Here is a 24,743-nt window from a genome sequence, read left to right on the forward strand (position 1 = left end):
TTTTTATGTCTTTTTAGATATCTAATTATTTTTCTTAAATACTTACAGGATTTGTTTTTTCTTTCTGATATTGACGAGTTTTACTGGGAATATATCCCGATGATTATCTTTTTTCTTTAAATTTTTTTCTTATATTCAGTGAATCTTTTCAATCAGCAAATCCAGGTCTTCAGCCTAAAACTGTTTTCCTCTTGTGTACTTAGTTATTGCTTCTATTATATTTGTTTTCAATTTCTTCTTCGGGAAAATCAGCTATGTGTAAATTGACTTTGCCTTGCTGTTCTTCATTCCTCTCATTTCATTTCACATTATATTTGCCTTTCTTTATTGACTAACTTCTGGGGAGATTTGTCAAGTGTGCTCTCTGTGTCACTGATTCAATTTTCTGCAGTATCAGTTTTCTCTCTCTGTCTTTGAAAACAAATTTAAATGTTGGTATTGCATTTTGGTTTATTGTCAATATTTCCTTATCTTCTTTATTCATTTCTGTCTGCAGTTATATTTTATTGTAGGTTAGTTGGTTAACTTATCTCCTTTCACACTTCTTTTTGTTTCATAGAATCCATTTTCTTTATTTTTTTTTAGAAGGCAATTAGCCACATTCTAAAATTTAAAGGTTTTTCAGAGTAAATCTTCTCTAAAACTATGAATTTTCTTTGTATCTTGAATGCTGTGTTCTTGCTTTTCATATTGAAATTTTTTTAGAATGATGTTTTTTCCATTTATTCAAATTTAAATGAGGAGTAGTCTATCTAGTTTTACGTTTGTCAGTTAATACTATAGGTGGACTCTTTGTCCCCTCAATGTGTAGCTCAGGACAATTTGGATCCCTTTCAAGAATTCTAGAGAGACAGAAGAAATCATGACTGCTACTAAAATTCCATTATCAGTTGAATCCTATGGATCTCTCCTATGTTCATGAGTAACTTTGTCTCATCTTGTTTTCAACCAACTAAATAAGAACAGTATCATTGCTAGATTATTTAAATTAATGTGGATTTTTCTCCTTACCTAGAGTGGAAAAGTTAAAAAGCCACAAAATCCAGTATGCTATTCCTCCCTTGTTCTTTTTAGTCTTTTTCTTTGCATCATGAAATGCTCTGTTTTATGATCAGGATTCTTTGTTCCTTTAGCCATGTTGCATTAGAAGTTATTATGGTCCTAGGATGGATGTGGAAAGACAGATTCTCATAGAAGAACAGAAACAGATGACTTTGATATAGGGGCAAATGATACATGGTACATCCATGTACCATACATCCATGATATATGGATGCCTAGAAATCTTCCAGTCCTTTTCTGATTTGCCTATCTTTTGTCTTATTCCTATCTGTGGAAATATGTCCTGCATTCTGGCAGACCACAGACTGATATTTCTATTCCTAGAGTTTTAGAATATTTATGCCTCTTTTGGTATTGAATGGCGTGTTGGAGGTAGTAAAATTAGGTAACAGCTAGTTTTGCACAACCTTCAAATATAAATTTGAGGAATCCGTATAATGTTTCATGATGTCTATTTGGTATTTACAAGTGGGTGGCTAGAGAAAGATTGAAGTCATTCATAAAGCTAGAATGATTCAACAACTTATAAATTTAAACAGGAAGGCAGAAGGAAACTCTAAGGAATGTCACATAGATGAAAGAGGAAGATGAGGAAGCAGTGAATGAGACAGAGAAGGAAGAGTCAAATAGGTGATATGGAGATGAGGAGAATGTAGGGCCCTGAGGATAGGAGAAGAAAATATTCCACAAACATAGGCCTGTCTAAAAATATGAAATGCTTGGCAAAGATGTCAAGAGGGGTGAACTCTTGGAAAGATCATTTAATTTGGGAATTAGTATGACTTTGACCACATTTGAAGGGGAGCTATAATTTTCAACAAAGTTGGTTGAATTACCCTTTTTCTTGGATAGAGAAGTGGAAAAAATGAGTGATGCTAGGGAAGGAATGTAGATGACCGTCAGTGGTTTAATGTGTCTTAGTGAATAATGGATAAGGTAAAATCAGATGAGTAAAATTTACAAAATGTTTAGTTGTTTTTATTTATTTTTATTTTTATTTTAAAGATTTATCTAGTTACCTTAGAGAAATTGAGAGAGAGAGAGTGGGGGGAGGGACAGAGGCAGAGAATCTTTAAGCAGACTCCCCGCTGAGCGCAGAGCCCAGCACTGGCCCAGTCCCACCACCCATGAGATCATGACCTGAGCTGAAATCAAGAGTCGATTCCCTGATGGACTGAGCCGCCCAGGAGCCCCAGTTGTTTTCATTTACATTAGAATACAGTGCTTTATTCCATAATACCCATTTAAAGAATGTTATTTTAAGTAATGGTAATCCATGCCTTAACGAGTCTTTCCAGAAGCCTTTCACAGTTTAAAATGATCTTAATCATATTAATATACAAATTGAATCATTTCAAATCCAAAACTAAAATTTACATGGGAAATTAAGCAAGAAATACTTTTGAATATTTGCATTATTTTTGATGTGTGACCTATAGCTTTTGCCAGGCATATCTAATGACTTCATGGATTTAGTTTTTGGTCAATCTTGAAATCACTTATTGTTGAGTTTATATATATATTGTTTGTTTGTCTTAACAGAACATAAAGGAACAAGAAGGGATTTCAGAAGTTATGATAAGCCTTGGCAATTAAATGCAAAGAAGCCTAAAAAGTCAAAAAGTGACCTTGCTGTGTCTAACATTTCTCCACCATCACCAGAATCCAAATCATGTAAGGAATTTTGTCATTCAAATGTTACTTAATATATGTAAGTATGTGTTACTAACAAAATGAACAAAAGGTAAGAATTGGAGTCAAACTTTTTATCTGATATTTCTGACTATTAATCCTAATGAATGTTGTGTTCATTTCAGCAGTAACATTGAGCTTTATTTATATATATCTACTCACTCATATTCTCAAGCATGTTTAATTGATTTAGACCTTCTGGAGTATATTCTTTTAAGAACGTAAGCTGCCTGGAGCAGGTTCCTTGCCTGTCACGTTCAGTTGCAGCCTTGTATCACATTCAAAGCAAAACTAGCCCTGCATTTAATAAAGTACATAAAAGCAAATTAAATCTTTTAGAGGGGAATCAAAGGAGATTTATATTTAAAAAATTAACAAAATTTAAATTCTTAATCCTTCTCTCTTCTTTTAGCCCCCTCAAATTCTACTCCTCAGAAATAGTTTTTAATTTTCACATCCTTTGAAATAGTTTGCATCTTTTTACATCCTTTTCTTTGTACAAACTAGCATATAAAATATGTGTGAGTTGATTCGCTTTATAAAATGGCTTAGACTATACACATGCTTGAGCAATTTGTTTTTATTATTTTAGAATGTGCTGTGGATATATCTCCATGCTAAACTTAGATCTAAGTAACACTACTTAATAAGTACATACTGTAGCATGCTGTGAATGTGCCATAATTTATTTATTATCCTGTGGAAGAACAGTTGGATTGATTACAGAGTTTTGCCTCCATAAACTGTTAACTGAAATAAATGAATATCTTGCAATTTCTGATAAAATAAACAACTTTGTACATATCTACATAATTATATGGTTCTCATTTCTTTATGATAATTTACCAGACATAAGATTGTGGGGTCAGAGAATCAGCATATTTTTATTATAGTAAATATTTCCTATTACTTTTTTAAAAGGTGACAGAAAAAATATTTCAGTAGTCTGAGCTCGCCTTTGCTATAGCATTACCATATAAATATTTAAAAATTATTTTATTTTAATCAAAACAAAAAATATATGGTTTGAGAACTAAAGTAGTATTATAGGCTTCTAATGTGGAGTCACTTTTAATTCTTTTAGATGTTCCTTTTGGTACACAAGTTTACATGTCCAAACATACAAGTTATTTACATAGTTCCCTTTTACATTTTAAATTTGAGGCATCATCTCTTGACCTCCTTCTAAGACCTTGTGGTTTCATACCTCAGGCCCATTTTGTTCTCACAATACAATCATGCAAGTATTTCAAATGTTGAAGATATATCCCACAACGTTGTTATGACTGCATTAATTAGCCATAATTTCACAGTAGAGCCATAGATGTCCAACTATTAATTTGTTTCTAGAACTAATAATTGTCTTGTTTTTCTATTTGCTTTGTTTTCTGTGTACCCCTCACTGTTTCACTAAACCTTTCCTTAAAGTATTGAATACTCAATATGATCAAATACATCAAGTAATTCTAACTTTGATCTTATTTTATTTTATATTTCATTTCATTAAAAAAAATTATAGACCTCTCTTCTGTAGCCCTTTGTCTTCTTGCTCTAATCTTGGCTTCTTGGTTTCTAGCCTTTTTCTCAACTGTCTTCTGAGACCATCCTTCACTGCGATCCTGAGGATTCTCTTTTCCTTCTTCTTGTGGAGGACCATCTGTCTCCTGAATCCCAAGTCTTTCCGCTTTTAGGTTTATTTATTCATTTTGGTGGAGTATCTCCATTACAAGCTTTCTGAACAAGAATGATTGCAAGATAAATGTTTGAATCCTTATAAGTAACTTGATTGGTTCCTTAGTTGGGAATAAAATTCTAAGTTAGAACTAATTTTCAGTTGGAATTTTGAAGGAATTTCCCCTGTGTCTTCTGGGGCAAGTATGGCTATTAAAAAGTCTGACAAGAACTTGATTGCTGTTTCTGTCCCTGAAAGCTTTTAGGATCTTTTCTTTTTTGCCACTGTTGTAAAATTTTGTGATAATATGGTTTGCATTGTTTTGGACATTTAATGGATCCTTCCAGTCTGAGAAATGGGTTTTTTATATCCTTATTATTTTGACATTTGTCCTCCTTGATTGATGCTTGAGTGTTGAAATGTTATGAAATGTCCACCTTTTGGGGCATTTCTCTCTCCTCAGAGACTAGATTTCAGTATTCTCTACTTTGCTAGATACAGTTACCACTCCTCAATTTATACTGCATCTTCAAAAAAAAAAAAAAAGATTTGCTATTTCTTGCCTAATAATGTCTTCTCTTCTTGTTCGACTAACTATTTGACCCAAAAAATATTTAATATAATTTTAGTAGGAATTTGGGGGAAGTGAAGGTAGGTGTGTTCTGTCTTCTGTTTTATCAGAAGATAGCAAAATGTCTTAAAAATATATACTAATTGCTGATGAAGAAATTGGTAATTTTTAAGCTGCTAGAAGATGATATAAAATATAATTTGCTTGTATGTTTTCCCCTAAGTTATAGAAATCATTAACTGTAAATCAGTGCCTGAACTCTCTTTTTTCTATAAACAGTCACACTTCCCTTTACTAGTTCAGTTAAAACATTTCTTAAAACCCAGCTTCATAACTTCCCTCTGTTTGCTCATAAGAAAACTATTTCCAAAACAAACATTTTTATTCTGTACATTGATCTTGATACAATCTTTCACATAATGATGAATAGTAAATTTTTATCATTATGTAGCATGCTTATGAAGTAATCATTTTTTTTAAAACATAGTGCCAAAGTCAGTAGATCATCCTAAGTGGAACTGGCGAATTAAACCAGAAAGCTGTGATTTTGATGAATTGAACCACATCCTTCAAGAGAGCAAGAAGCTGGGAAAAGCCCTTGAGAATCTTTCTCGAAGTAAGTTCATTTACTTGATTATAATTGAAATTCCTAACCAATATTAAAGTAGAAACATTTATTACTATTGCCAGTAACCCATTTCCAACATCCTCATTATAATTACGTGAGAGGCTGTAAGAGTGTGTATGAGATTGGAAATGAGGATTGATCTTGCCTTTTCCACACGTTCCTGGGAAGACAGGTATAGAGAGTAGGAGGAATTGTAGACACCACCCCTGCCCCACCCTGTCCCTTGCCCTTGCTATTTGACTCCAGTCTCTCTACAAGGTCTCTGTCACCCAGGTCAGCTGCACACATATAATGGTATCTTACTCATTCTTCTCTTTTGAACCTGATGGTTTTGTCATCCTAAATAGTAAAGACACCTATTGCCTCCATGAGTTTTTGATGTCTCTAAACTTTTTTAAAAAATTCTTTATTTAAATTCATTTAGTTATATATCATGTATTATTATTAGTTTCAGTGGTAGAGTTCAGTGATTCATCAGTTGCATTTAACACCCAGCGCTCATTACATCAAGTGCCCTCCTTAATGCCCATCTCCCAGTTACCCTATCCCCCCACCCACCTCCCCTCCAACAAACCTGTTTGTTTCTTTTTTTTAAAAAAAAAGATTTATTTATTTATTTATTTGACAGAAAGAGAGAGAGCAAAAGCATGAGCAGGAGGAGGGGCAGAGGCAGAGGGAGAAGCAGATGACCTGTTGAGCAGGGAGCCCGATGTGGGACTCAATCCTAGGACCCTGGGATCATGACCTGAGCCGAAGGCAGACGCTTAACTGACTGAGCCACCCACGCGCCTCTCAGTTTGTTTCTTACAGTTAAAAGTCTCTTGTGGTTTTCCCCCCTCTCTGTTTTTATCGTATTTTATTTTTCTTTCCCTTCCCCATGTTCATCTGTTTTGTTTCTTAAATTCCACATATGAGTGAAGTCATATGGTATTTTTCTTTCTCTGATTGACTTATTTCACTTAGCATAATATCCTCTGGTTCCATCCATTTCTTTACAAGTGGCAAGATTTAATTCTTTTTTATGGCTGAGTAATAGTCCTGTGTGTGTGTGTGTGTGTGTGTGTGTGTGTGTGTGTGTGTGTGTTTACACCACACCGTGTTTATCTATTCATCTGTCAGTGGACATCTGGGCTCTTTCCATACTTTGGCTGTCGTGGACATTGCTGCTGTAAACATTGGGGTGCATGTGCCCCTTGGGATCACTATTTTTGTATCCTTTGGATAAATATCTAATAATACAATTGAGGGGTCATAGGGTAGTTCTATTTTTAACTTTTTGAGAAACCTCCATACTGTTTTCCAGAGCGGCTGCCCCAGTTTGCATTCCCACCAACAGTGTAGGAGGGTTCCCCTTTCTCTGCATCCTCGCCAACATCTATCATTGGGTTCCCCTTTCTCTGCATCCTCGCCAACATCTATCATTTCCTGACTTGTTAATTTTAGCCATTCTGACTGTTGTGAGGTGGTATCTCATTGTGGTTTTGATTTGTATTTCCCTGATGCCACTGATGTCTCTAAACTTCTAAGGGTAGCAACTGGGGCAGATTCTTCTTAAAATCCTTTCAGAACCTAGCAACATACTTTTTTGTAAAAACAATGATTCTGTAATCCAAGGCCAAGGTTATAGGTTTTGCTCTGCCACTTATTAATAACCTCAAGTAAATCATTAAACTTCCAATGAACCTTGGTCCTCTCTTCTCCAGAGAAGGAAGACATGATTCTGTCTCCTTTTTCTGGTAGGTGTGAAAGTTTAAAATGATATATTTCAAGTAAAAACTTTTAAATATTACTGTCATGAGAGTAGACAATCAAATATTTGATAAATGCATTCTATATATTTAGACATACATATATACCTTATGGTTTTAGTAGTGAGTTCAGAGTATTCCTATCTATTTCTGATTCTGAAATAACTCTCTATTTTAAAATTAGATACCTTTAGAAGCACATTAATGCCATGACCTCACTAAAATTTTCTTTTGCTGTCATGAAATATTAAAAATTCTTAAATAGAATAAGATACTAGCACGTTCTAGTGGATTATATTTTAAGATCTATATGTTTCTTTAGATAGCACAGTTTTACTAGTTTCATGATGTATCAGAGTTAAAATTGCCTTGGGGGGGATGAACACATTGGGTGAAGGGGAGTGGAAAATATAGGCTTCCAGTTATGGAATGAATAAGTCATGGGATTAAAAGGCACAGCATAGGGAACTGAAAAAAAAAATTGCCCCTTTGTATATTTTGGGAGAAATAATGTAGATATCATATGTATGTATAATATATGTGTATTTGCATATTGTATTATACTATAATTATATATATTTACACCTTACATTTTATTATATTATAATTTTATATATAGAAAGAGATTGAGTTTTTTCATAACTCTTAATGCATAACTCACTAGAACTTTTGTGTGGTGAACCCATGTCACAAGTTAATTTGCCTTATGATAGGATCATATAATTTTTCAATTAAGTTTTTAATTTTAATTCCAGTATAGTTAACATATAGTATTATATTAGTTTCAGGTGTACAATATAGTGATTCAACAGTTTTATACATTACTCAGTGCTCATCATGATACGTGTATTTTTTAATCCCCATCACCTATTTTACCTACCACCTCCCTGTGGTAACTGTCATCTTGTTCTCTATAATAAAGAGTCTGTTTCTTGGTTTGCCTCTCTCTTTTATCCCTTTGTTCATTTGTTTCTTAAATTCTACATATGAATGAAATCATTTGGTATTTGTCTTTGTCTGACTTACTCACTTCACTTAGCCTTATACTCTTTAATTCCATCCATGTTGTTGCAAATGGCAAGATTTCATTCTTTTTTATGACTGAATAATATTCCATTGTATATATACACCACATCTTCTTTATCCATTCATCTACCAGTGGATACTTGGGCTACTTCTATAATTTGGCTGTGGCAAATAATGCTGCAATAAACATAGGGATGTATGTATCTTTTTGAATAAGTGTTTTCTTATTCTTTGGGTAAATACTCAGTAGTGGGATTGCTGGATCATATTGCAATTCTATTTTTAATTTTTTGAAGAACCTCCATATTGTTTTCCACAGTGGCTGAACCAGTTTGCATTCCCACCAACAGTGCACAAGGGTTCCTTTTTCTGCACACCCTCGCTGACACTTGTTGTTTCTTGTGTTTTTGATGTTAGCCATTCTGACAGGCATGAGGTGATATTTCATTGTAGTTTTGACTTGCACTTTCCTGATGATGAGTGATGTTGAGCACCTTTCCATGTGTCTGTTTGGCCATCTGGATGTCTTCTTAGGAGAAATACCTGTTCCTGTCTTCTGCCCATTTTTAATTGGATTATTTGTTTTTAGGGGACTGAGTTCTATAAGTTCTTTGTAGATTTTGATTACTAACCTTTTGTCAGATAAGTCATTTGCAAATACCTTCTCCCATTCTGTAGGTTGCCTTTTAGTTTTGATTGTTTCCTTTGCTGTGCAGAAGCTTTTAATTTTAGTGTAGTCCCAATAGTTTATTTTTGCTTTTGCTTCCCTTGCCTCAGGGGACCTATCTAGAAAAAGTTGCTACAGCTGATGTCACAGAAGTTACTGCCTGTGCTCTCTTCTAGGATTTTTATGGTTTCAGGTTTCATATTTAGGTCTTAATCCATTTTGAGTTTATTTTTGTGTATGGTGTAAGAAAGTGGTCCACTTTCATTCTTCTGCATGTAGCTGTCCAGTTTTCCCAGCACCATTTGTTGAAGAGACTTTTTCCTGGTGCATAGGATCTTATAATTTTGCCATTAGTAGACATCTTCTGGTTGGGATTCAAGAAGGCCCTACTTTTGGCTAGAATTACTTTTGGAAGAAATAATGACAAAATGAGTGCAGCTTATTACTATATTATGTTCATGAAATAAGTCTTATCCTATTAAATGTCAAAGGTTTATATTAATATGTATAAATCTTATCCCTTTGAGAAGAGCCTGTGGCTCCTTATAGCCTCTCAATTTATCTAAAAGCATGAGTTGAAAGAAAGATGATTGAAGAATATGCCCAATTATTACACAGATCTTCAAATAGAGTATTAGTCAATTTTTGTTCTTTAAAAAATATGATAATTGCCTAACAGAGACTTGTTATACCATTGTTAGCTGGTAAGAAAGTATTTGGCCTGTACCTAAAACTTTTTAATAAAGGAGTTTGATTGCCTTTCACTTATGTATTTGCCAAAATGTGTAGCAGAAATGTCAAGGTTCAAGTGATGGTCTGTCCCAAGAAAACCTAGGTGTGGCTTTATAGGTGGGACCTAGCAACTGATTCCTATGATCAGAAGTTAGTTAGGGGCTGTAATACGGGGCTCATTTAATTCTTGAAGGAAGTCTGGAGAAACAAAAATGGCCAGAGGGCAATCCTTGGTTGGGAGAGTAGAAGAGATGCAAATATGGGATATTATTCTTGGACAAAGTCAAGGCCTTTGGAGGAGGCTATCAGATGAGTCAGTAGCTTGACCAGAAATAAGATGTAACATTCAGTTCTATGTATATGATGGAGAGTTGCTTTTGGCTGCCCTTGATGGTTTTGAGGGGGCTCAATTTTTTTTGTGGCAGTAGTGGTGGTGTTTATGTGGGAATAAGGGAGCAGGTCTTCACATAGGGAGGGATTGCTTTTTTTCCCTTTAAGTTTTTTTGAGTCTCTTGGAACAAAATGCTGCTTTCTTGGAATGACTTGAGTTTCTGTGATTTTCGCTATCTGAGGTTTAATACTAACTTTTTGTCTTAGGCCCAATATGTGACTAACTACCAAGTTATCATTTTGCCTGAGATGGCCAGGGTAAATTAGTAGAAATGCAGCTTTACCATTTACTGATGTTTATTTAGCAGTCTAGCTGCCCACTGTTTAACTATAATCACAAACTCAGTTCTTTTGTTGTCCTGAAGCAGGATGTCATTAGTTCTTGTTTGATCTTATAATAGCTTCAAGTTGGTAACTCTTTTTCTAATCTGACCTTTATCTCTAATCTCTATTATGCATTGTTTTATTTACTAGCAAGACATTGGAAATGGACTTTTCCTTCAAGGTATGGTCGAAGGGAATATTCAGTGTCTTGTTATTGTGGACCTCTCTTTCCAGGGCCATAGCTGTTGATAGGAAAGTTTCAAAGTTTTTAGTGATCTCTTAATTTTCATACTTTTTGATAGAATTCTCTCTCGCAAGGTTGGACTTTGCTTTATCTTTGTTGTATTGTCCAAAAGATGTGACATATTTTGGAAGTATTTTGTTATTTACCTGAGATTGACAGCAAAAAATCATTTATATCCTTCAAAATGATAGAATTATCTCAGTTCTTCAGCTGTCAGCTTATCCAGACTTAAATTCTCTCTCTCCCTCTCTCTCTCTCTCTCTCTTTCTCGACAGGATTCAGATAATAACAGGAAAGACTAGATATTCTCTCCAATTTGCAAACAGGATTTTTGTTTTAGTAACAACTGTACCATGCTTCTTTTTCCTGGATTTTTACAAACCTTTCAGTGTGATGTTTTATCTTAAAGTCAGTCAGGAGCTATGACACTCTCATGCTGTGATTCTCTTAAAAGGTAGATGTGCTAGAAAAACTTGCAGTGGCTAGTAATGCGGCATAGTCATGATGTGGTAGGCATAGTGGATTTTTGGTGCCTGGATCCCTCCCTTTGCAGCATTTCCGAACGTTCTTCAAACATGACTTTCTCATTCCAGGAGCCTGGATTCATGCCCTTTCCTTCAAGTGTTTGTTTCCATCTGACTTTCAAGTAGTAAGAAAAACTGTTACTGAATAGGGAAATTGGGAAGATAAAAGACCTTCACATCCCCAAATAATGTATCTCTTCTAGTGGCTGTGATTGAAGGGCCTTAGGGCCGTATCCTTCTCAGTGCATTATATTAGGGCCCATCATCTTATTACTGGTGATGTTAACATCAATCTGTTGGTTAAGGTGGTGTCTGTCAGGTTTCACCACCGTTAATACTTTTCCTTTTTTTAGTTAATAAATATCTTAGGAGAGATACTTGAAGACTGAAAATATCATGTTTCTTTTTCACACTTTTACCCAGTAATCTCAGCATCCATTGGTAAATCTTGCCTAAAACAATTGTTACTAGGGTTTTCTAAAAGATGGTTTCTGTTTCTCTCATTCCTTTATTCATTGTAATTCTTCTTTAATGGAGAGAAGGAGAAATGGACTTATAACCACCCCCAGAGTAACAAGGTCTATTCACCTTTGTTCATGACTGGTCATATTTCTTTTTATCTAATATTCAGATATGCATATGGATATGAATATGGATATATGTATATGTAGATATGGATATAAATGTGAATATAGATATAAGCATTTATCTTTGGATATTGATATAAAAGAGAATAAAATACATATTCCAAAATTAATTCATACTGATTTTTCTTGGCTTTGAATATGCTAAATTTGTCAGGTTAAATTTATTTAAGAGCTTTTTCAAGAAACCGCAATCTAAAAGGGACAGATTTGTTAAGAGGTCTTGGTATTTCTCTTCTACCTACATTTTCTATGCTTACTCTCTACATGGATCAAAGACATGTTCTAAAACCTAGCAAAGTATCTCCAGGGATTTGTGCTTCAGTAGAAGTATGAGATAGCACTATCAGTAATTATTGGTTTGGAATGCTTTAGTGTCCATCAAAATAAATAATATTTCTCCCTAGAATGCCTTGTGGGAATAAGGACATATGAATATATAATTAATAATTTTAGGAAACTTTTCCGGAGAATGAAAGAAAGAGTAGCACACTTGTATTAGACATTTATTATGTTATTCTGAATCCTTCTCTGTTGAATAACATCTTATTTAACTATACTCACATACACACACTCACGTGCATGTGTCTGAGGTTGTAATTAAACTGTAAAATCAGTCATTGTTAGGTACACATTTTTAAAGTGTTTTTTAATATATAATATTATATACTCTATGCTGTCTTAGTTCTATCCTTTTTGAGACCATAATGTATATCATTTAGAATAGCTGCAGGGGCTGCTGTGGGAAATGTCATGGGTCCTGTGCTGCCACTCACTTGCTTCTAGTTGTGAGTATACCATTTGACCTCCTTCCTCAAGTTTCCTCTTCATTAAAATGAAGTAATTTATCCCCGATTACCATCAAGAATCTCTCCAGTTTCCACAGGTCTTTATTTTAATGGTCTAGAATCTATATTCCAAAATAAAATTATATTCATGGCTTACAGATTGTGGTTCAACCAGCTTGCATTCTTTTTTTTTTTTAAGATTTTATTTATTTGAGAGAGAGAGAGAGAGAGAAGAGCACATAAGTTGGGAGGAGGGGCAGAGGGGGAGGGAGAAGCAGACTCCCCGCTGAGCAGGGAGCTGGACGTGGGCCTCCATCCCAGGACCCTGGGATCATGACTTGAACCGAAGGCAGCTTAGCTGACTGAGCCACACAGGCAGCACCCAACCTGCTTGCATTCTTTCTAGCTTTTTGTTATCCTCACTCTCTTCTTCCTGCACTGTGACTTTCAGTATATTGGAGTATCTCCGGTGTATTCTCCTTTCATTCTTTTTCATCTTTTTCTCTCACTTCTGATCTCCCTCTTCCCCTGCCCAGACTGAACTGTGGGCCACTTTTACCAATATCCTCGTTCCTTATTGTTTTCAGCCTTCTGTTGTGTCTCCGTGTGAAATGCCCATCTTTGAATAAGTGCTGCCATCTTCAGCTCTTCTTCACCAGTAAGGCTGAGAGCTCCAGAGAAAAATGGCAGGGCCCAGCTAAACACGACCCTACAAATTCTTGGTTTTCAACACTGTTACTTATCTTGGTCAGTTCCTCCTTTTCTGCACTCTTCCTGCAACTATGAAAAACCCACACTATAATCTACACACCCCTATTTATTCCCTGCCTCACTGTGTTAGCAATTAGCTTGCCTCCAACTTTATAGAAAAACTTAACTGTAGAATGTGTAGAACGTGTTCCCCTCTACCCATCTGCATATGTAAGTGCATCCACATCTGTCCTGCCCTTCTCCTTCCATTATCAAGAGAGAAGGTGTTTCTCTTGTTTAAGGCCAACCTTTCCACTCATGATATTGATCCCAGTTCCTGCCCAGTCCTCTGAGATCTGATTCCACTAATTACTTTGTCTTTTCTGTATGTGGAAATCTTTTTAATTCCAGTCCCCCTAATATTAGTTTTGTGACCTTAGGAAAATTTCTTAACCTCTCTGTGTCTCCAGTTACCTTTTTTGCAAAACTGCAGTAATAATGGCACCTATTTCTTAGGGTTTTTGTGAAGATGAAATGAGATGGTGTGTATCTAAAGTGCTTCATAAGGTGCCTGGTATATAATAATTGCTAATTAAATGTTAGATATTATATTTCTATTACCGTGTAACAAATTACCACAAACTTGTGACTTTAAAAAATATAAATTAACTATCTTGTAGTTTCTGCAGTTCAGGAGTACAGGTGTGGGTTAGCTGAATCCTCTACTCTGGGTCTAGGCAAGCTGAAATTAAGATGCTGGTTCATACTGTGATCTCACCTGAGGCTTCAGGGTCTCTTTCCATGCTCACTCAGGTCATTGGCCAAATGTAGTCCTTACTCTTGTAACACTAAGATCCCTGTTTCCTCATTGGCTATTGGCCGGGGATTGCTCTTAAAAACTAGAGGCCATTCTCAGGTTCTTGCCTTGTGATCTTCTCGTAATGGTAGTTCAGTACTACTTCTTTGAGTCCACTGGGGAGCATCTTTCTGAAGCTTGGCCTTCTTTTGAAAGGCTCAAAGGCTCACCTGACTAGGTCAGGGCCATCCAGGATAATCTCTCTCTGATTTACTCAGTAAACCAGTTAGTAACCAAGTCAGGAGAGTGATATCCTTTCATATTTGATGGTCCCATCATGCAGACTCAAAGAGAAAGGATTACACAGATGTGTACCTTGGGGACCATCTTAGAATTCTGCCTACCACATATATTATTAGTATTACTACTGTTTATCTTAATAGCCTGTAACATGCTCCAGCTAAGCATGGCCCAACAGAAATGTAATGTGAGCCACATGTGTGATTTTATATTTTCAAACAGGCACATTACAAAAAAGCAAAAAGAAGCCTGTGAAGTGAATTTTAATAAAATTTTATTTAACCCACTATATCCAAGTTATCAGTTTAACTTGTATTCCATATAAAATTATTATTGGGATTTTTTTTCATACTGAGTCTTCAAAATCAGATGTGAATTTTAATTTACATCACATCTCAATTTGAGCTAGCCACATTTCAAATGTTCAATAGCCACATGATGAGTGGCTACCATATTGGATACCACAGCTCTCATTAATGTTAAAAACAAACACACATGAAAACTCTTCTCTTGAATTTGAGTTACCTCATAAAAGTATCAGATTTATTCTTCTTTCATACAAATTTTCAAAAGAAATTGGGGCGCCTGGGTGGCTCAGTCAGTTAAGCATCTGCCTTTGGCTCAGGTCATGATCCCAGGGTCCTGGGATCGAGCCCCGCATCGAGCTCCCTGCTCAGCGGGAAGCCTGCTTTTCCCTCTCCCCCTCCCCCTGCTTATGTTCCCTCTCTCGCTGTTGTCTCTCTCTGTCAAATAAATAAAATCTTTAAAAAAGAAAATTTCAAAAGAAATAATGAACACTTATTATTTCCACTTGTTCATCTTCCTTTCTCCCTTCAGTGTGGCTATGTGATTGTACCTATCATTCTATTGAAACTTTTCTCACTGTGGTCACCAGTTGAATCCACATTGTCAAACTGAATGAACACTTTTCAAATCCTCATCTTACAAAATTGCTCTGGTAGGTTTAACACCATTGATTATTCTGTCTTTCTTCAGATGCTCATCTTCTACTTTCTGGGACCTGGCCCTTATTTATTTGATCCTCTGAGATGCCCTTCACACCATTTCTTATAGGCTTCATTCCGGGCTCTTCTTTCTTCCTGACCACTTTAAATGCTGTTCCCACAAGTCATTCTTTGTTCTTTCAAATGCTCTCTGTTTCCATTGTCATCCTCCCTCATAGTTTTAACTATCACCCCTACACAGCTAAGTCAGGTGAGTATATTGACCATCCAGACATTTACACTTTATACAAAATGTTTGAAGCGTATCTCCACTTGGATATCCCACTGCCATGCAAAACTCAGTATATCGAAGTAGATCATACATCTCTCTTCAAATATGACTTTTTTTCTGCATACTTTTCTTCAGGTGATGGCACCATCGCTTACCAGTTCACCCAAACCGGAACCCTTATAGACTCCTTTCTCTTCCTTGCTGTTCATAACTAACCAGTTACCAAATTTTGTTCATTTTTGTTCATTTTCTCTCTGTCTTGGGTTTGATTCTCTTCACCCCTGTTAGTACCCCCTTGTTCACACTCAACATCACCAACCACATCATTGGTTTATCCATTTGACATGTTATGTTTTGTTCCATTTCATTCCTGTCCTGGGACAAAGAAAAACAGATGCAGTCCCTGCCCTTACTGAGCTAGTGGCTGGCTGGATTGCAATAACCTTATGTAGGGGAGTCTCATGGCCAAAACCTCTGTGGCTTCATACAATATAAGTGTTTTCTTACTCAGGAAGTAGCCTGATGATGTGTGGTAGAGGTGCAGACTACTTCCATCCTGTTATTCTGCCATCTTCAGTACATGACCTCCAATGGTCCTGCTGAAGGGGGAGGTTTCTAATGCCTAGAGGTAAAAGTAATAGTGCATTACACCTGACCACATTGCACAACTAGGTGTAAATAAGGCTGGGAAATGTAATCTAGTTTGTGTGCTCGGGAGGAACATGAAAATGGCTTGAGGAATGAATAACTAGTCTTGCCCATGCTCTTGTTTCTTAGTTCCTCCAGTACCTCACTGTGATCATTATGATGGATCTAAAGCGAAAACCTGACACTTCTTGCAGATATTCAGTGTCTCCTTAAAACCTCATAGAAGGTGCTACATGATTTGACCCTTAATCCTGTCTCAGTGTCATCTCTCATGACTAGCCATTTATGCACTAGCAACATGGGAGTTTTTCACACTTACTGAAGTTCTTCCATTTCACATATTTGCTTATGCTGTCCCTGTTCCCTGAAATGTCACCGTCACTTCTCTCCAGGGCTTCTGTTTCTACCAAGTTACTCCTATTCCTCCTTTTAGCCTCAGCTCAAATGCCAGTTCTTTGAAAATGATTTCCTGTTGCTGTCCTTCTCTGGACTGGATTTGGTGCCCCCTTTTTGTGCTTCTGTGTTTTTCTCTGAACACATTACCTTGCTGTTACCTGCTTTTCACTCATCTCCTTCCTGGTGCCAGGGCCACTCTGCACCCGGCCTTCCTCAGCATGTAGCATGTAACTCAGCTATGATTTGCTGAGTGAGTGCCACCTGTGATTCCATTTCTTCCTGATCCCTCTTTTCTGAGACACCTCCCTTATTCTTTCTTCACTGCTGAGCTACTTCCTACTTCTCTACGTGTGGGCCTTTGATATCAGATGACATGGCTTTGGTATTTGTAGATTTGATTTGTTTGCTGAGATCTTTAGCTTTGACTGTGGCTTATCTATTGAAGGAGTTATGCTTAAAAATAAATAGGTAAGTGAGTAAGTAAATAACAAACTAAAAGCAACAGAGTAGCAGTTCCATATTATATGACATTGGTCAACAGAATCTTTTCCTTAGCAGAGTTCTGTTTCTAGGGTAGCAGTGCTTCCAGCATTTTCCGAACCTAAGGCTTTTGCTGCTTTTGGCAGTTTTCTCTGAAATGAAGCAGCGATAGGATTAGTATCTTTAGTCCATCAGATGTCGGTCTACAGATTGCAGTTCATGAGAAACACTGGGTGGAACTTTTCCAAGGAAAAGAGCCCAGCTGTTGAGAGGACAGAAGACAGATATTTATGCTTTGTGACTGATAATAGCAATCTGGACTCAGCCAAGAAAAAATAACAAATGACTTTTTTAGTTTGTCAATCATGAACATACCAAGAAAGTCTTGTCTGACAAACAGCCTGAGGAGTTAGAGGATGACAGCCTGTGAATGAGAATGGAAGCAGATAATGTGGAGCTGTCTATCCATTCATTGCCCCATAGATTTATCTAGTCTTCATACATTAAAAGATGGTTAACATGTGCACCCAGACCTCAAGTTTACCTTTTAGTAGGAGGGGTAAGTGTGAAAAGCAGGATTTCAAAGCCTTATATAAGGTGCCTTAGGAGGGGCTATGGGAGTGTAGAAGAAACTCTGACAAGGGGGTTTAGGGCCAACCTGATGGAAACTATATCTGAATGGAGTCTAGAAGGATGAAAAGATAAAGCTAAGGTAAAAGGAGAATGAAGATGTGTCATGGGGAGAGGGAGGTACCTGGCAGAGAGAGAAGCATGTGTGTAAGAGGAAAATTTTATACTGTTGATGCATAAAGGATGAAGTGAGTAAGAAAGGCTATGAAGAAGGAAGTCTAGGTGTCAGGGAAGCCGGGGGTGGGGGCTTCTGTGCTACAGGGATCTTCTAAGCAGGTCATCATCCCGTGTTTTTGAATAATCACTCTGGCACAATGATTATAGTCCATGCCTCAAGGCAAAGACGAGATGAAGAGAGCCTAAAAAAGCCATGGGATAGAAAACAGAGAATGGGGCTTAGTCCTTGGTTTATATGAAGGAAGGGTGCACATAAAGAGAAAAGGATGTGTTTGTTTTATTTATTTTTTTTATAATCAAGGTGACTGGGTGCTCTCTCTACCTCGAATAAAAATTAAAAGGGTTTTGGGGTAAAGGAGGATTATTGTTTCACACCAGTTTCAGATACTGTTGGCACATCCAAGTGGTTTGGATAGCTCTTCTCTGGTCCCAGCAGTCAAGTACATACATATAAAAGTCGCCTATTTGGAGAAATTGGGTTAGGGTTATAGATGTGGGAATCTTCAGTACATAGGGAAAGACAACACACACACACACACACACACACACACACCATCAGCATTTGAGATACAGGTAGACGAGTGATCTAGCTGAGGAGACTGAAAAGGGTGGGATGAAAACCAAGGTAGAATTTTCATAAAAATCGAAGAGGGAAAATATTTCAGAAAACTGACGTGTCTGAAGTGGCAGATAAGTTTATAAAAAGAAGATGGAAACATATTCCACTGTGTGTGCAGCTATCTCCAAGCTCCACTTCCATTGTTTACTGCTGTGGGATTCATAATAGTGAAATGTTGGAAATTAAGTATCTTTTATTAGAGAAATGGATAAAGAAATCATGGTACATTCACACAATGGTACACTGTATAGCCATTAAAAAAGGTATAGAAAATAGTATATGAAAATATATTTAAGATATGCTCTAAGTAAAAAGCAGGTAACAAAAGTGTGTATATTTCATTTTGTCTTGTATGTATGCCTATATAGACCTACAGTATTTATATGCATGACTATATGTGTGCACAAAATTATTTGAAAGAGTTCACAACCAGCTGTTATCATTATTTGTCTATGAATGGAGGCTTGTTTCCCTTTTTCCCCTTATTATGCTTTCTATTTTTTTGGTGATAAACAGGTATTGCCTTGATAAAGTGAAATAAAATAGGTATCTTTTTGTAGTAGAAAAGGTTCCATTTGATTACATGATCAGGATGTGTGTAGAGAACAGTTTCAAGAGGATAATGGGAGCAGAGGCTAGTAGGTAGGGGTTGGAAGAGTGAATAGACAGTAAGAAAGAGAGACAAGGAGTATGATCCTTTGAAAAGTTTTGATGAGAAAAGGAAAGGTCTGAAAGAGAACATAATTAGTGGAGGAAGGTAAAGGATGTTAGGATTTTGAGTCATTTTGGTTTGGTTTTTCTTTAGTTTTGTGCATGTACACATGCATGTGCGTGTGCGTGTGTGGGTGTGTGTAACAGAGACAGGAGAGGCGATTACAGAGAATATGTGTGTCTCTGTGTAAATGTGTAATGGGTTTTAGGATGATCAGAGGAAACCAAAATAAAGAACTTGCAGATTCAGGACAGAGAAGGAAGATAATAGATGGAGCAAATACCAGAGAAGGTAGATGGGGATGGAGTCGAGAAACAGGTGTGGAGATGGGTCTTCCTAGGGGAAAGAACATATCATCCCTGAGATTAGAGAGAACAGTGTAAATGGCTTGTCTAAGGGGGTAAGATGGGTCAGAACATCCAGGGAGTTTAAATCTGGTAGTCCTTTAATAGTGAGCAAGTCTTTTATAGTGAAGAGATGGGTAGGGGTCTGATGAAAACCGTTAAGGTTTGGAAGTGTCCTTCAAAGACTGAAAGAGTCAATTAATCAAGGGTAAAAATTGGTATGTGTTTCTAGAAAAAGACTCAGCAAACTCTGACCAGGGAGCCACATCTAGCCTGTGGTCTGTCTTTGTGGCCCATGTGCTAATAAGCATGTTTCTTACATTTTTAAAGGTTGTTTAAAAAAAGAGGAAGAAATGTATGGATATGACATAGACCATATGTGACTTGAAAATCCTGAAGTATTTACTATTTAACTCCTTACAGAAAATTTTTCCAACTTTGTTCTTTGGTAATCAAATTGAAGGTAGAATCCCTCACTTTGTAGCAGGAATTCCCTTTGCTCTAAAAGCAGTCAGCAACCTATCTAAAGAGTGTTTTAATTGGCAAATGGTCAGGGATAGGTCTGAGGTATGGGCAGTGTTCAATTTGTTGATATGTGTGATGCTTACATAGGTATTTGCTTTAACACTATGCATTACTCCATAGTGTGCTGGGACAGTGACTCAAAAAATAATCCCTAATTTGTAGCATTTGCCACTTTCCATGGTATAAGTACTCCCAACATGGCTAATTTCAGGCTACCAATTAGTACTGAATGAGAAGTTGGGAAGAAATGTGCAGAATTGGTTCTCATAAGCCAGTTTGGGCCAGTTTGGGATTTTTTTCCACAGGGAAACAAATTTTGGAAAAATAGCTCATTCCATTTCATACCATATGAATTTTCTGACCTACTCTCGTGAGTTAATTACACTGACTAAACTGTAAAGACTTTTGAAAAGTTTCTACTTCCATTTTTTGTAGCTACAGCTGAATTTGAACTCTAGGGCTAAGCTGATACCTGGGAAGATGCACATCTTGATGAAGCAGAAAAGCCGTTGTTTCCTTGATAGAGCACAGCTCAAATTTAGGAATGTGAGAACCGTGTTTTGGCATAAACTTCTGATACTTTGAGACCTCTTTGGAGATTAGAATAAATGGAAATGCCCATAAGCTGAAGGGCACAAATGGAATCCATCCAGATAGGGTTGCACTACAGCAGAACCAGGAAGCCACCTCTGACATGCCTGTGGTAGCCCTTGCTTCTTTATCTAGAAGAAAAGCTTAGTTTCTGAAGGCACTCATTTTCCCCAGTTTCTTATAGGCAGCCCACTTCTGTAAGTTGGACACCATTGCTACCCTAAACCAAGCCTCTTTGGCTACTCTGATAGGACAATGTTTCCTTTAAGGTTGACTTTTAGGAAGACCGTGTGTGCCAGTATGCATCAAGAGTTGCTCTCTGGGCCTTCTTTCCTTACAACATATTAGAGTACCCCACTATATTTCCTCTTGCATATTTTCCAGGGTATTTTATTTTCTGTTCCCCACATCTTCTCAGCTTCTATAAACTTAAAAAATATAACTTAAGATATGAAGGCTTGTTATGAGTTAATGAAATGGCCAAAAATTGTTAATCTCCTCAAAGGGAATAGCTGTGAATGCTCTGCTGGGCACTAGCAGAAAAAATCTCGGCTCCTCAATATGAATTGTTCTCATCACGGCTTCATGTTTCTGTAAAGGAGCATTTCTTTAGCATTCTTTCAACTGCTTTTAATCAGTTTAAGCTTTGATTAAAAATGAAATAAAAAGTGAAAAATTTCCTATACAATTTGATATAAATAATGAGGAGCTGATAGAATTATATATATAAGAGAGTGGGGATTTGTTTAAATAATTTATTAGGAGAAGTCATCAAAATATATAAATGTTAGGAAAATATAATAATAGATATTTGAACAAAATATGTAAGACCAAACACCTGGAATAATTAGAGGCATAATTCCTTTCCCAAACAACGTTTCCTGTTTAGCTAGTTTGAGGTTTATTCTGGGACCTGTCACTTCATTGTACTTCAATATCTCTTCATGGCAACCTTCTCTTTATCGCCAGTTTCCACTGGCAAATATTTCTTTGTCTTGCAAAAAACCTCCTGATGTGTGCTAAAATCAAGAGTAATGGACAGTAAACAGATGCTGAAAGGAGTTAGCTCATAAGTGATAGGCAAGTACTCTGTGCCATGTATTCTCATTATTCAAAGGCCTTTTGACTTACTTGCTAGATCTTGGCTACATTCTAGATAGGTGAAGTATTATTATCTTTATGAATAATGGATTTCATAAATATGGGGGTAAAAAATTTAAGGATCAACTGAACAATTTCTAACAATCTAATGAGAAAACTCATTGCAAGGCCAAGGGCATTAATGCAGAAAGTTGAAAAAAATCAAGAGAGTTTAAAAGATCCCAGTCAATTGAATCATGGATTATTTAATTCTAAATAGCTAAGTTTTATGACTTTGGATGAGAAAGAGAGTTTTGTTTGTATATCTTTTTTCTCTCTTTTTAAAAATAGATTAAGTCTTTTAAATATTTATTTTTAAACCATATGTTCAATTTTAATCTTGAGCTCACTGGAAAGGAACACTTCTTCAGTACTATAATAAACGTAAATACCAAGCATTTAAAATGCATATTTGGCTTCTATAAGCCAGAATAATGTATTTTAAATCTTCTATAGACTGTGACGTAAATCACTTGATACTCTGAAATTCCTACATTAGCTTGAAATCATAGTCATTCTAAGTGACATTCATATTTGTATATATTTTTTAAACCCAAACATTCATAAGTGTGTGACTTCTGTGAGGCCTTTAGACATGTTTATAATTGTGCAGAGCTTTGGGGTCCCTCACCCATCAGCATATGCTCCCCTACTGCAGTACCACTGTATCTTGGAGTTCACTGCACACCCCAGCTGTAGTGCTCCTTCATGAAGTCGTCTCTCCTTGAGCTGTCTTTATAATACCGCAAGTCCTTGAATAATTGTTAAGTTAGGTCCCCCAAAATCCCAATAGTGGTAGCTAGACTCTTTTTTAGCATAGTGACACATAAAAATTCTTAGTTACAATAACTTTTACCAAAAAAGAATTTCATAGAGTATTGCAATGAAGAATGTGTCTCAAATACACCTGTGTTTTAGTTTTATCTACAAGGGGAAGTGTTATGCTGCTTACTGAGAGGAAGTAGGGCATCTTTTTCTACTTTGTGTATAATTGATTTATTAGGTCAGTGGAGAGCAAAATAATATATAGCAATTGACAAAGGACAGAACTTCTATACAGACATTCTGTTCCTGATCAGGTGAGGGGATTTTTACTCAGACTTATTTTCTTGCTACTCTTTTCAGGTTCTTTTTTCTAACCCAGCTCATTCTTTCTTGGGCTTTATTAATAGCCTGCTGAACATTGGCTTCAAGCTCTTTTTATTTTCTCTGTGTTTCCTTTGACTTCAAACCTTAGAACTTTCCTTGTCTCTTGGGCCATCCTACACTGGGGTTTGACACCAGCTTCCCCTTACCCTCTGCCTCAAACCTGAGGGCTGCCTGCACCTACTCCTGTGCCTGGCCACAGTGTGTTTAGCCATAGGCACACCATTTTTCAAAAGAAGAAGTGAGGAGATGGGACGATGATGTCTTTAACCTGGCATGTCGAGATTGAAATGCCCACAGGGACTCAGCAACCAGCTCAGGAAGAAAGTCTATGCTGGTGATAAAGATTCGGCGGGTCATCACCGTATAGAGAAATAAAAATGTCATTGGTATGAGTTAGATTACCACGGGAAGCATATTAGTGAAAAGAAAAGACAGCTCAGCAAAGAACCCTAGGCATTTCAGGGAAGGACTCCCTACCCCCCAAAAAGTGGATTCCTGTGAAGACGACAAAGAGAATGAAGAGAGAGGGCAGCATTTCAAGGAGGAGAATGAGGTTAAAAGAGCGTGTTATCACAGATAAATAAATTAAGGACTAAAACTTTTTACATTGCTGACTTAGACCAATTTTGGAGGAATAGGAAAGACAGAAATTTGATATACAATGAGAAATGCGTGGATGGTTTGAAGGTGAACTTGTGAGGAGGAATCATTTATCCATTGGCTCAAGAAGCTGTCAGCCTAAGAGAATATGGGGCAAATCCCTTTAACTCTGGTCTCTGTTTTTTCAGTTGTAGAATAAGGGAATTAAAATAAATGTTCTCCAACCACTGTTCTGCTATAATATTCTATCACTCTAGGAGTCTAAATCAATTCTTCAGAAGGAACAAAATTATAGCATGCTAAGCTATACTTGACTGTCATCTCTACACTTGTCTTTGCATGTTTGCTCTGTATTTAACAATCTGCAAGCAGTATGGTACTTGTTTTGTTTTTGTCACACATTTGCACTGTTTCAGCAGTTCATGCTGTTATAGTTGACTTAAATTCCTAATTTGTTTTGTTAGTAGAAAGGATATACCACATTATTTTGAAGCACTAATAAAAGCCAAAAATAGAATGGAAAATGTACTAATTTTACAAATAGAACTTTTGTTTTTGTTTCTAACATTGGGTTGTTAAAGACTTCTTCTAAAACTTTTTTATACATCTCTTTTGAATCCCAGGTATTGCAATTTCAGATGAACTCGATAAGGTAAGTTGAAAAGAAAATATAGAATTTACATTTTATTTTAATTCACTGTCTAAATGAAAGACTATCTGAAACATAAAGTCTTCAAATATAATTTATTTGGTGCTAACTTTTCAAAACTTCCAGTTATATGCTTTGATTCTTTTATGAAAGTTATTGCATGAAGTATATATATTACCTACTCTTCAGAGTCAGGAGTTTTAGAATTTGGTTAGAGAAAACTGAATCTCACTGAATCACTATACTTAAAAAAAAGAAAACTAATCATATTATATTACGTAAAATATTTTTTTCTGTACATGATGATGAAGATGAGGATATGGAAGACACTTGTACTTTTCTATAGCTA

The 24,743-nt window shown here is 36.3% G+C and overlaps 1 protein-coding gene across 1 annotated transcript in view; it reads left to right on the plus strand.

Moving 5' to 3' along the window:
* Positions 1-24,743, plus strand: part of CUNH8orf34 (chromosome unknown C8orf34 homolog) — a 377,054-nt gene that overhangs the window by 86,070 nt on the left and 266,241 nt on the right. Inside the window, 3 exon segments of the mRNA XM_025871441.2 lie at positions 2,605-2,736; positions 5,485-5,613; positions 24,369-24,397. Of these exon segments, the coding sequence (XP_025727226.1) occupies positions 2,605-2,736; positions 5,485-5,613; positions 24,369-24,397 (290 nt within the window).

The sequence above is a fragment of the Callorhinus ursinus genome, unplaced genomic scaffold (genome assembly GCF_003265705.2).
Source record: "Callorhinus ursinus isolate GAN/ISIS: 27379988/994484 unplaced genomic scaffold, GSC_fseal_2.0 scaffold5, whole genome shotgun sequence".
NCBI classification, from domain to species: Eukaryota; Metazoa; Chordata; class Mammalia; order Carnivora; family Otariidae; genus Callorhinus; species Callorhinus ursinus.